At 39.6% G+C, this 14,261-nt stretch overlaps 2 protein-coding genes across 7 annotated transcripts in view; one reads left to right on the top strand and one right to left on the bottom strand.

Annotated features, from left to right (window-relative positions):
• Positions 1-13,498, bottom strand: part of LOC106808626 (stAR-related lipid transfer protein 3-like) — a 20,670-nt gene extending 7,172 nt beyond the window's left edge. The window contains exons 1-11 of the mRNA XM_014811418.1: positions 13,404-13,498; positions 12,712-12,778; positions 11,837-11,964; positions 11,548-11,628; positions 11,327-11,404; positions 11,080-11,133; positions 10,454-10,572; positions 10,188-10,327; positions 9,159-9,247; positions 4,332-4,448; positions 3,911-3,990 (exon numbers count right to left, since the gene is read on the bottom strand). Of these exons, the coding sequence (XP_014666904.1) occupies positions 3,911-3,990; positions 4,332-4,448; positions 9,159-9,247; positions 10,188-10,327; positions 10,454-10,572; positions 11,080-11,133; positions 11,327-11,404; positions 11,548-11,628; positions 11,837-11,964; positions 12,712-12,778; positions 13,404-13,418 (968 nt within the window). The 5' untranslated portion in view covers positions 13,419-13,498. The remainder of the gene's footprint in view (positions 1-3,910; positions 3,991-4,331; positions 4,449-9,158; positions 9,248-10,187; positions 10,328-10,453; positions 10,573-11,079; positions 11,134-11,326; positions 11,405-11,547; positions 11,629-11,836; positions 11,965-12,711; positions 12,779-13,403) is intronic.
• Positions 13,499-13,522: 24 nt separating this feature from the next.
• Positions 13,523-14,261, top strand: part of LOC106808631 (UBX domain-containing protein 4-like) — a 6,544-nt gene continuing 5,805 nt past the window's right edge. The window contains exon 1 of one of the 6 annotated variants that reach the window (XM_014811432.1): positions 13,523-13,546. The gene's annotated coding sequence lies outside the window, so the exon portion shown is untranslated. Of the gene's footprint in view, positions 13,547-13,934; positions 14,060-14,261 lie in introns of those variants that run through there. The other 5 variants (XM_014811428.1, XM_014811427.1, XM_014811429.1 and 2 more) reach the window with 5 other exon arrangements.

The raw sequence follows: 14,261 nt of genomic DNA on the forward strand, positions 1-14,261 counted from the left end.
GGGTTAGGGTTAGGGTTAGGGTTAGGGTTAGAATTAAAGGGACAGTAGCCTCTAGGATTTTACTGCATACAACTGTACTTACTGTATAACAAATCGTCTATACCCACACGTATTTGTTACCAGATACCTAATTTAATTGTTATAATTATTTACACATCAACGCTACGAAATTTGAATGGCGCCATGACACCCGTGACCGTGCTGCCACCCCAAAAAAGTTGCGTATTTGACAATTTATTTTGCAGGTTACAGACCGAGGGCTAATCACAAAAGTGCAATTATATTTATACCTAAATGCTATTTAACCGAACGATATTCATTTTAGGGCAAATTTATCCATATCATAACTGAAACTATATGTCGTTTATAAGATATTACAATCCTTTTGCTTTTAATTGAATAAATAAGAAACACCCTCGGTCTGTAGCCCTTGGTTGGAAAGTGGTTTTGCGCAACTTATCAGATCGTGCGCTTTGAGTGGTGCCACCGTCGTTGTAATCAAACTGTAGTCGTTAGCTTTAAAACATTTTTTAATAATATTTCTAATGGTGATTAAACCATGAAACTTTTTATGTAGCGTAATTATAACCTAAATTAGCTGAAAATAACCCTAGAACCTAGAGTAAACTCTCCCTTTAAGATTGTGTTGGCAACATCCATATAAACATGAGGATACGCCACTATGATGAGATAATATAAGACACAAGGATGAGATAATATTGTGCTCTGAAGACGCACAGTATGATAGCAATAGCAGGACACTGCCACTGTACCGACAACAGGTAGTAAATGCTGTCAGCAGAACCGGTGGAAGTGTCATTAATTATAGCATCTGTTGCAGAGCAAGTTAGTAGGTTAGCGAGTTCAGTGACATTGTTTGACAGCAGCTACATATACGTTCAGTGACAGCCAGTGTATGCCTTCTGGGCATGGTCCAACCTAATTTAGGAAGCGACCTACAAAAAGTCATAGACAAACTCATGCGACAATCGAGTAAAAGTCTCACCACGAAGAAAAAAAGGAAAGGTGCCACTGCTATACTGACAGCTTGCGCTAATGGGACAAAACAGGGTGAGAAAACAGAATCGTGACTATAGAGAGGAAACACATGCTAAATGAGTATTTATCCTAACAGCGCCCTTAAAAACTTTCTTGCCAATTTCGTTCAATATGACATAACAACAGATGTTTAAATACGTATGTGTTAATTAACTATTAATTAATAAATAATAACAGAACATAGATGTATCCCTAACCTCTTGAAGAATTGTGATGAAGTCATTTTGAAACATTATAGCAAATTTATTCGAAATACTAATATATTGGTAGAATAAGTATTGTAAACATCTTATTATTCTGAAGCTTTTCAGCTCACAGAAGGTATATTAATACACCTATTAAACAATGCTATAAAAACATAGGTTAGCTCTGTTAGTTCTATGTCAAATAAAATATGGTAATACGTGCACAATGATGACCAACGACCACGCGATTATCCGATTATAGTCAATTATCAATTGGTTTGGTGTAACTGATAATAAACTACAAAATTTATGTCTTATTTATTTCTACAGTCGATTCCCATCATTAGGATGTGATACATGTGATTCGGATTACAAATTGTGATACTGGATAATGCGAGGTGCCGCACGATGCGAATGAAGATAATATTGATTCAGTGTTGATAATGTTGAATGAAGATAATGTTGATTCACTGTTGATAATGTTGAATGAAGATAATGTTGATTCAATGTTGATAATGTTGAATGAAGATAATGTTGATTCAATGTTGATAATGTTGAATGAAGATAATGTTGAAACTATGAAGGCACGCGGAAGAGCACAGACTCGCGCGCAGGCAAGCTGAATTCTCTCATGTGAAATTTTTTTATTAATTAATTAATTAAGTGGAAAATTAATTAATTAAATAATTAATTGGATCCGGATTATGCGAGCGTGCAGGTGGGGAAGACTGTGGTTGCCCCTTAGCCTGTGTTGCGTGTTTGTAAGTCTACAGCCAGCGCACGCACGGCTAGCGAAAGTGAACCTGAAACGTGCATGGTAACAAACACACAAACCCACAAACACACAAACCAACACTCAAAGACACGCCGGTGAAAACATAACCTCCGCCAAGCCCTGACGGAGGTAATCACATATAATGGATGACGCCAAACATTGCTACCTCCATCTGATGCACGTCTTTTCTTTTGAAGCAGCAAGCCGACAACTTTGTGCTTCACAGATGGCAGCCCAGACAAGCTGGTTATCAACTCAGCATGGGGTGCTGTGCCTGCGCTTTTTATTAGGGACAGCCAAACATGCGTGCACTCCACTAGCTCGACCAGATATGCTCACACGCTATAGGATACGCACGTGTAGAATGAAACATTTTCCTAATTGGCTGCCACTGTGATGCTGTGAACGGTGTCGGAGCCCGACTGCTTTCCATGTGCCACTTCTCACGTGAGTTGAGGATGTCTAGCAGCATCGCCATCGCTTTCTTGCTCAGCTCAATGTGATGCGATCCTACAGGGCAACAGATGTCAGATCATTACAACCTTAGTGTTACAGCGACCAACAATCGTCAGCGAATCAGGACCCTCGCGTTACAGCGAGCAACTAATGTCAGCGAATCAGACCCTCGCGTTACAGCGAGCAACTAATGTCAGCGAATCAGGACCCTCGCGTTACAGCGAGAAACAAATCGTCAGCGAATCAGGACCCTCGCATTACAGCGAGCACAAATCGTCAGCGAATAGGACCCTCGCATACAGCGAGCAACAATCGTCAGCGAATCAGGACCCTTGCATTACAGCTAGCAACTAACATCAGCGAATGTAGAACCCCTGCTGTACACAATCGCCGTCTATGAAATCAAACGAATGTGAGCCCGGTTCCAGCAATGACGCGTCTGCGATCAGCGAATCATACTTAAGCACAAGTCCAACGCTGACAGTACACGTCAGTGAACCGACAATCCTTGAGTCATGTTAAACCTTTCCTTGTACGTCAATACAGCTCTGAGCTTAGACGGCTGCAACACTAGTCATGATAGTAGAGCAATACTAGTGTCGTGCTAGGCGACAAAGCGAGTTCAACCACATTTACTAGTTCCTCTCAACCCCTTATTTACTCGATTTTTATGTCGAGCGAATGCGAGTGCCTTGACTTTAGAAACCAAATCATTGTATATGACTGTGTAAAGATATCTAGGTTGTTACTCCCTGGAACAAAATATCTGGTGCTGATCAAACTCATCAGCTGTGATAGCTCATATAGAGCTATATGATGTTATACACAGCTATCAGTGTGATAGCCCATACACAGCTATCTGATGCCATACACAGCTATCCATATGAGAGCCGACGGCACAATGATGCAACAGCTGGTTGCGACTTACATGATGTCTTTGGAGCATACATCGATGCGCCGAAGCCCCAGGCACAGCGCTCACCTATTGGCTGCACATGCTCGCACGTGTATGGCATGATATGGGTCAGTGGCAAGCTACTCCTAATGTTCCTTCGCCACACGACACGAAACGCAGTCACCACCCCGTATATAGGACATAAGTGACAGTGCCTAAATTTGCACCTCACCTCAGTGAAGTGCATATTTAGTTTGAAGTGTATAGCTCTATTAATTCCCTCCTGATGGCATACTGACATCCCCGGCACATTGACGTTGGATGTTGTGACATGATGACATGATAAATGTAGTTGACATGATGACATGATATTGTGACATGATACAATGATATTGGACAGAACATAATATTGAGGTAGGGAGCATATAGTTGAGCACAAGAACTAGGCTACGGAGACTGGTTAAGGCAACAACAACAATAACGAGTTGTTACGGATGGTCTACTGGTGATGATATGAAGTTCTGCGGTCGTACTGCTCACCTACTGCTGACAGTACCGGCTCCCACATCCGCCGTCACCGTGTAAATCACATCCACGTGTTCATTCACATGCTGCAGCACCTGAAACAAGCACACCACAATGACTCAACACTGCGTCACGGAGTCCCGAGAAAAAACATCCCACCAGCTGTCTCGCCTGAATCATAGATCATTAACCTTTGGTGGTTATATTATCACGAGTGTATAGAGAAATCTCTATATTATACACTCCTGATATTATTATAGATATTATTATTGGTTACTGGTTAGATTATATAATTAACCTTAAGCATTGGTTTACAGCAAATAGAACAACACCTCGCCAACTGTTGTTGCGGCTTCTTTATGGGCACTTAACCTGGCATGCAATAATCTTGCCGTAAGTTAAATGAATGCACAGAGGCAGCGTTGCATGTCCGTACCCGGTTCTCCAGCAACGTTGGGTTCCATAATGGCGCCTTGGATATATCCTGTATCACTAGCCTGAAGATTTCTTTGGCACTCGTTGCTATTTCTGCCTGTAGAGTGAGAAACAGTCGCTATCAGTTGGAAGATAAATACACCTATTGAAGTGGCGGTGAGAGCAGGGTGCCATAGAGTTTTAAGCAGTGTAATGAGACACTTGCAGTAGCAAAACATTGTGGTAGGGTTATATAATGTCCCATGGTGGATGACTCGTGGGAAACCATTCAACTATATTATCAAGATACTAGTTTTCGATTTTTTTATTATTTTTTTATTAATCTATTTAACACCGTGATGAGCACAGACCTCCGCCAAGACAGCTGAATTCTTCAGTAAATATTTTTATTATAATTAATTAATTAAGTGGAAAACATAATTAAATTAAATAATTAATTGATCGCGAGAAATTAGTGCGAGCGTGCAGTGGTGCGAAGACTGTGGTTTGCCTTAGCTCTGGTTGCCGTGTTGTAAGTTACAGCCAGCCGCACTAGCGAAAATGATGCAACTGAACACTGTGATACGCTGTAACAAAACACACAATAACCCACAAACACACTAAACCAAACACTCTAAAGAACGCCGGTGTAACATAACCTCCGCCAACCCCTGACGTGATTGATTTTTCGAAATCAGATTAATTTGGTAAAATCACATATAATGAGATGATCGCCCAACATTGCCTCCTCCAAATATCTGATGCACGTCTTTTCTTTTGATGCAAGCCTCGACACACTTTGCTGTTCTTCACAGATGGCTAGCCAGACAAGCCTGTATCAACCCAGCATAGCTTGTTGCTGTTACTGCTTTATTATTTAGGACAGTCAAACATTCGCACTCCACTAGGCTCGACCAGATATTGCTCACACACATCCATAGGATATCGCACCTGATTAGGAATGAAGCATTTTTTCCTTGCTGCCACTCTGATGCGTGAACCGTAATTTTTATTTGATTTATATTCAATTTTTTCTTCGAATTGATTTGTTATTATTTCGGCCAGCTACCGACTTGCTTTTCCATGCTGCTACTTCTGCACGTGATGTTGAGGATATCTAGCAGGCGGATTGCCCTGCGTTCTTTGCTCAGCTCAATGGTGAGTCGGAAGCCGTAGCCAGGCACAGCATGTGCAGGATGATGACAACGTTGTGAGGTGGCTAGGAGGAAAACATCGTCAGCGAATTCCAGGACTCTCTCGTAAGCTGAGCAACTAATTGTCAGTCGAATTCAAGGACCATACGCGTTTATACAGTGAGCCAGACAATCTGTCAGCGACATCAGTCCCTCGCTCGTCTACAAGCGAGCCAACAATCTTGTCAGCGAATCAGGACCTCGCATTACACTGCGAGCCAACGAATCTGCTAGTCGAATCAAGGACCCATCGTATTACAGCGGAGCAACATATCGTCAGCGAAATCAAAGGACCCTCTCTATGTTCTTACATGCGAGCAACAATCGTCAGCGATCATATGACCCTCGCTCTACAATTGCCTTCTATTGAATCAACGAAACGTCTGCGACATCAGGCGAAATCCATACTTAACCTACAGTCCACGTCTGACCATACACGTCTAGTGCAACGATTCAATCTTGTAGTCACTTTAAACCTTTCCTTGTACGTATCAATACAATCTGAGTCTTATGACTGCTGTCAACACCTAGTCATGATAGGGTATAGAGACAATACTAGTGTCGATGCAGGCGACAAGCCGAGTTCAACCAAATTTACTATTCTTCTCAACCCCTATTTACCTCGTTATTTTATTGTCGATGCGAATGCTGAGTGCCTTACTTTAGAAGTACCAAATCATTGTTATTGACTGTGTTTAAAGATTTATCTAGGTGTACTCCGCCCTCTCTACTGGAAACTAAATATCTTATGTGTTCTATCACTAAACTAGATCCAGTGTTGAGAATAGTTATATAGAGCTATATATGATGTATAGCATCGGACTATCCAGTATGTTGAGTATAGCCCTTATTTATTACACAGCTCGATCTGATGCCAACACAGCTATCAATATGTAGCCCGACCACACTGATGAACTCAGGAATCTGGTTCGACTCAATTAGCGATATGAAGTCTTTGCTGAGCAATACATCGATTTGCCGCGAAGCCCAGGCACTGCGCTTCTATTTCGCTGAAATCCTATGCTCTGCACGTGGGATTTATTATTGGCATGATTAATGTCGGTCTTTTTTAGTGGCAGCTCTCCTAATGTTCCTTCTCCCCACCGACACGATATAACCTTTATTTTTTATTAAAGTTCACCACCCCGTATACTTAGGACATAAGTGAACCATGCCTAATTATCGCAACTCAACTCTCTTTATATAGTGACGTTCTGCATAATTTATCTTAAAGTTGTTATCTCTATTTATTCCCTCGCTGATGGCATGACGAATCCCCAGGCCAACTGACGTGATTGTGATGATTGTGACATGATGACATGGAATATTGATTTGACATTTGATGACATGATATTCCTGACTGATGACATGATATTTCTGACATTGCATAACATAACTATTGAGGTTAAGTTTGTGAGCATATAAAGTGACACAAGACTAGAGCTTACGTGATCCTGGTTAAGATTGTGTTGGCAACATCCATACAGAAGCTATCGAGGATACTTAGCCCACTTATGCCACTGAGAGTTAAATATAAGACACTAAGGATGAGATGATATTGGTGCTCTGAAGACGCTACGATAGTTATTAGTAGCAATAACAGGATCTACTGCCACATTTTGTACGACAACAGATTTCATTAATATAGCCAAACTGTTGCAGAGTAAAAGGTTAGTAGGTTAGCGAGTTCGTGCATTTTTGGACTTAGCAGCCTACAGATATACGTTCAGTGTACAGCAGTGTTAGGCCTTCGCGGCGACTATTGGTTCCACACCTAATTTAGCAAGCGACCTATCAAAATTGTAATAGACAAACTCATGCCGACAATCGTATGTGTAAGAAGTTCTCACCACGAAGAAAAGAGAAGGAAGGAGATGCTCCCACTGCCCCTAGTGACTGACGCGTGCGCTAAATGGGACAAAACAGATTGCTTTTTAACGTGAAGAAAACAGAAATTCGTGACTATTTAGAGAGACAACTCATGCTAAAATAAGAGTATTTTCCTAACGCACCTTTAAAATCATTTCTTTGCCATTCTTCAGTCAATATTGACATAACAACATATTGTTTAAATACGTATGTGTATAACTTATTTAAATTAATATAATAATAACAGAACATAGATGTATCCCTCAACCTCTTGAAGAATTGTGAATGAAGTCTATGTTCATAGAATACAGGTGAATATAGCCAATAATGATATTCGAGATTTATTTAATACTAATATATTGGTTAGAATAGTCATTGTAGACAGCGATCTATTATTCTGAAACTTGCAGCTGAACTCAGAAGGATATATTATATATAACCTCCCATTAAACAATGCCTATAAAATACATAGGCTACGCTTCTGTTTAGTTCTATGTACTAAAATAATACTTATGGTAATATTTTACTGTGCACAATGATGACCACGATCACTCGGCTGATTATCGCGATTTATAAGTTCAAAATATCAATTGGTTTTTGCTAGATGATACTGATAATAATACTACAAAAATTTGCAGATACTGTATCCCAATCTAATTAGGATGACTGCATACACGTGATTTCGGTATATTTCAAATGTTGATACTGGATATATTGATAATCGATTTGGTGGGGACCGCACGATTTTAATGTAGATAATATTGATATCCAGTGTTGATTAATGTTGGATTGAATGTGATAGTGTTCAATGAAATAATGTTCTGATTCATTACATGTTATACTGTATGAATGATAATGTGATTCACTGTTGGATAGAAGTTTGGAATGAAAGAGTTAATGTAGGATTCAAATGTTGAGTTGATAATGTTTGAATGAACGATAATGTTGTCATCATGTATAATGTGAATGAAGATCAATCGATGATTCAATGTTGATTGAGACTAATGTTGAATGAAGATAATGTTGATTCTCACTGTGGATAAATGTTGAATGAAGATTAATGTTGATTCTATGTTGGTTAAGAAATGTTGAATGAAGATAATGTTATGATTCAATGTTGAATATGTTGCAATAAAGATAATGTTTGATTTTAATGTTGGAATAGTGTTTCAATGCAAAATATATGATGATTGTTCAATGTGATATGTGAACAATGTTGAATGAATTATTAATGTTGATTTCTACTGTTGATAATGTGAATGAAGTAATGTGATTTAATGTTGATGATAATGTCGAATAAAATAATGTTGCATTCACTGGTTGATAATGTTGAATGCATCGATAATTGTTAAGATTCAATGTTGAAATTTGAATGAAATAAGGTTGATCAATGTGATAATGTGAATAAAGATAATTGTTTATTCAATGTTGAATTGATAATGGTGATGAAGATAAGTGTTGATTCACTGTTGTGATAGGTTGAATGATAGATAAGGTATAGATTTCAAATGTTGATAAGGCTTGAAATGAAGGATAATGATGAATCAATCGTTGATTGATAAGTTAGAATGAATGATAATGTTGAATTATCACTGTTGATATACTGTTGAATTAAGATAATGTTGATTCAATGTGATTGCTAATGTTGATATTGTGAATGATATTTGAATGCAGATAATGTTGATTCAATGTTGATAATGTTGAATGCAGATAATGCAGATTAGATATTGTGGTACGGGATAAGGCGAGGTGCCGTGCGATGTGAATGGAGATAATGTTGTGCTTACAGCAGCTGATCTATGCGATCCGGCGCCGTGTCCGTGTCCGTGCGCACGATGAGGACCAGGCTCTGCATCTTCAAACTCTCCCTCAGACTCTGCAACAGAAGAGCCAGTGCGTCGACATGCATGTCTGCGCCTACAAATGCTCCCCGATCGTAGGTATACACATCCATTCACAGATCACTGTTTGATCACAAATCACAGAGCACAAGTGATGCACTGTTTTATTTTCTTTGCCCTGTTTAAAGATTTAAGGAAATCTTGCCCTAGTGGCTAGGCTGACCATGGGCAGGGCTCCCTCTGGATGTTTTAAAGGTTGAGCCAAGACTTGAGCCACCAAAGTTATTTTTTAGCCACCGATGAAAAACTACAGCCACAGTTCAGTTTATCGTATGTGCTAAAAAAGGCATAAACAGGGGATGGGTATGGGAAAAAAAGGTGTGCGAAAACATTTTACGACACGACACTAAAATTTGACAATTTCATCATTCAAACGTAAGTTTGTGAGCAGTGAAACCATTCGCAAATTTGTAATTGCCACTTAGTGTAGTAAAATCGCTACTGTTATTTATTTATCGCATTTTGCAAAGGTGGCAAATGTCAGCGGAAGCCCTGCAAAGGTATGCACGTGACATCCATGCAAAGATCAAGTGATGCATTGTTTCACTTTCTCTGCCATGTTTAAAGATAGGAAATCATGCACTAGTGGCTAGGCTGATCTCATCAATATTGAAATATACTAGTCATTTTGGTAGTCTGTGATACTATGTCTTGCAGACAAGTGATCCTAGCATATCTGGTATCTAGTAGCATGTCTGATAGATATGTGTTAGTATAACGTATGGTAGGTATGTGCTTCTATGTCTTGTAGATGTATGTGTGCTGATATATCTCATATATGTGTGCTAGTTTAATGTCAGGTAGATGTGTGATACTAGCATATCAGGAAGATGTGTCTGGTAGACATGTGATATACTATGTTGTGGGTTGATCTATGGAAGACCTGCAATACTAGTATGTCTTGTAAGTACTTACCACTGGATTCAAATGGTGAGTAGTAACCCCCGGAGGCTGTTTCTCCAGAATGTGATGAACTGTGGTAATGGTTAGGTTGGACTGTGCCCGGCAACAGTGGTGCCCTCTCTATGGAGTGCTGTGCATCTAAGAACTCATATCTACAACAAGTTTTAATCACAACAATATCATGATTCAGGTATGCACCTGTATTGTCACAGTAAAGCTGCTAATACGTGCATTACCGCAAAAACATAGCAGTACCCGTGAATTCGAACTGTTTATACCTTTTCTCAGTTGGAATGACCTTGAAATCTAGAAACCAGACTTCGATCCAGCCAATGACAAAGCAGCAGACCAACAGTACGTAATCCAGCGTGGCAGCCGTCGTGTTGTCCTCTCTAAACTAAAGCAATACATCACGAGGAATTAATGTGTGCATTCATCTGCCAGTGCTTATTAGATGTGACGACGCAGACGGTAACAGTAAAATCACATGAGAGCAGGTGTAAACACCTAGTTATACTTAGGGTCCCTATATACAGAGAGTTGCGCCATGACGAGTCGGAAAACTATCGGTCACGTGGTCGCTGGACGACATGTTGTTTCCAAATAGATACGCACGGCTATGGCCGTAAGAAAGTGTACAATTAAATTATCATATGGCGCGAACAATTTGAGTTACATTTCTAGAAATCTAGATACACATAGACACATGTCTTAGCTATAATCTCTGTAAATTTTGAGTTTATTGAAGCACGATTAGTCTAATTAAATACTACGGAATATTGTACAGCGTATCCATACAGCGCTGTACTTAAGCGGCAGCAGTGTGAATCCATTTGGAAACAACATGGCGTCAAATCCTGAGTTGGCGCAACTCTCTGTATACAGGGACCCTAGTTATACTCACGTCATAGAAAAATACTTTCGCAAGAAGAAAAGCTGAGGTCACGGTTGTCGTCAACTAGAACCAAATAATCAAAGAATATATATCATCTGAGGACTGACCATTATGCAGTTGCTTACATGAATTAAAAACAATAAACACACAATTGTAGACAATAAAAGATAAAAACAATTCTAAAACTTTTTTTAAGCAACCCATTTTTCCACTGACAGCAAACTCATCAAACATAAAAATAAATGTTAATACTTACTGCAACAACCCACCAGTGATTCAGCTTGAATAGCCCATAGGCAAGAGTAAGCGATATAAACCTCCCCACAGACAGCATCTGAAATATTAAAATATATATTTAAGTGGACGAAAATTAAGAGCATCTAAAATCACTGATAAAATACAAAATAAAATATAACTGACAGACTAATGGAGCAATTCATTGCTATCTCTCATCTTACAGAGTTTGCTTTGACTTACCACATTATCAAACATCGAAGTCTGGATACTGTAATGTGCAACTTGACGTAAGAAGATATCATGGATGTTCATCCCTGACAACTATGAACAAGTCACACCATTAATACAGCTAAATCAATCACTAGATCATCTTAATAAACAAGATGCAACAAATTACTTATCTCTCTATAGGTTGCCTTTATGCATGCATACACTATGCTACTATACGCTATTATAAACTGATACAATCCATTTTACAATTTGATATTGCCAAAAAGATTGCTTCTGCAATAGGTATAGCGTGACCTACCTGTGAGTATATGATCCATAATAGGAAGATAAAGATCATGTCAAATAATGTGATCAGACAGAAGGTGCGTCGAACTGGTGACAAGTATCGACCATCATAGCTAGACAGACTTGCAGACTGCATTATAGCTGCAACAAACAGTGTCAACCACTTGCTTCATATTATGAATCACAATATATCCTTCCCACATGCAAGTTTACGACAATAAAGATAATTATCTACATGTCAGGTTGCTCATAATTGCCATAAAAGCATCTGGCAAAGCGACCTGAAACATTAAAGGATGCGATATGTCTCATTATTGGACAATTATTATGATAACTGTCTCATTATTGGATACAAATATCACATTTTTAAAACACTTTAAATGACGGCACACTGACATGCACATTCGACATTCCTATCAATAAGAGTGAGAGCATAGTGTCGAGCTGCATTTACAGTTTAATTGGGCTTAAATTGAACTGCAAGCATTAATAACGTATAATTGAAGCTCTTACACGTAATTTCAATAGGGTGTTTGTTGGTTTGCTGGTTTCATTCAGTGTGCTACTTCTCACACTGATAACTATATTTATTTTGAGTCTGTGACCAATTTGTCTTAGACTAGCCCATGTGCAACTACTATATTCTAAACTACAACTACCGCCACTATACGTACATTAGATTACCACCCAGTACACCTGCCAAGCCACCATGTTATCTGACAGGTCACTAATTACTCATACACCAGGATCTTCTCTATACTCTATCCAATCCATCACCGCAGCTGCTGCCTATCCTCCGAAAGCAGAGGCCTTCGGACCTCTTAGTCTTACCTCACCCAGACCATGCAGAGCAGCTCGATCTGTTTACTAGTCACTGTAGATACTCACTGTCAGTAGGTGCTATGTTGCCATTGACTGTTCTCGCAGCATCCAGAGATTGTACATCCGCATGGTACTGTCAACAAACACACAGTTACGCACACTGGCCATTATAAATTTGGCATCAATTCTGCTCCAATTTTGGCACAGTAATGGCTTTTCCTACCATGATGCTATACACCGACTATCACGAGCCTAGGTCGAGCCGTTTAGATTTCTGCCGCAATTCTGCATTTCCGCCCTATACCTTAAGTTAAGGAGGGAATGTTCCCCCTTCTTTTACACCGCTTGACCTTTGACCTTTGACCCCCAGCTTCGACATCCCAACTCGTTTTCGGATTCCCCCCCCCACGTCCCGAATATCGTGACCGTACGTCGAGCGGTTAAGATTTGTGCCCAACTGTTGACGGACGGACGCACGGACGGACAATCATGACTACAAGCTGCATCTGACTACGTCAGATGAGCTAATAAAAAGGGAAACACCGATCTAAAGAGTAAAGGTTCCCGTTCATACATTAATACATACATGATAGCATCACGATAGCATTGATACAGTTACACAGGCGGCCCCAGCATCACACTGACCAAAGACTCACTATCACAGCCTATAAAATACCATATAATAGGCATTAATGCGCATATAAGTTATAGAAAATTGTGATATAAAAATGTAGTATTATAAAACAACAATAACTTACAACATTAACAGACATAGTATTAGTTTCTTAAATAGTCAATAAAAGGAAAGCTGTCGTTATATACACAGACATATCTGAGCGTAGTGAACTGCTATTACGATCACCTGAGATGTAGTAGATGGGAAACTTCTATTTTAGCGAAGGTAGATTCCGTTGGAAAGACTGTCGACCACTGCCGACGAACCAATCTAAATGTGGCCGCTAACAAGGAGCAGTATTTAGAGAAGGAAGCAAATTGATGCAGTACTTGCCACACCAAAGACGCCATGTTTGGTTCATTCACAGCCGCGGTTATGCAAGGCGCGTTAGATAGATATGTTATTATGATATGGTTTGCTAGTATTATTTCGAAATATTTAAGGCAATACTATTAGAAAATATATGTAAATAAATATTCAAAACTGATATTTCTAACCCGGCTGCAATATTGATGATGGTTTTTGTTTTTATTTGATTTCTTGATAGGTGCGCATTATTTATCTGAAAATTCCTCTCTTTGATGCCTATCTCTTTCGTTAGAGGGCGCTACGAGGTTGTGTAACTTGTGTTATTGGTGTCGTATCTGTGGTCGGATCATTGTATATCAAGACGTAACATGGGCTCGTTGATTGTAGTAGATTAATACGATCTTTGTTTTAGATTAGTAAGCAGCGCTGGTATATCTTCACGACAGTTCATGAACGTTTGGCTAGTCAATTACTGAATGTTGAATTTCAGTGTCAGTGTCAGTGCCAGTGCAGTGGCAGTGCCAGTGCAGTGGCAGTGCCAGTGGCGCTCATGATATAGTCATACTCATAGGGTCTATGTCCCCCAGGGCCAGGGTACTGCCGGAACGTACCCTGGGTACGGTCCGGTATA

This window comes from Priapulus caudatus, unplaced genomic scaffold (assembly GCF_000485595.1).
Source record: "Priapulus caudatus unplaced genomic scaffold, Priapulus_caudatus-5.0.1 Scaffold291, whole genome shotgun sequence".
NCBI classification, from domain to species: domain Eukaryota; kingdom Metazoa; phylum Priapulida; class Priapulimorpha; order Priapulimorphida; family Priapulidae; genus Priapulus; species Priapulus caudatus.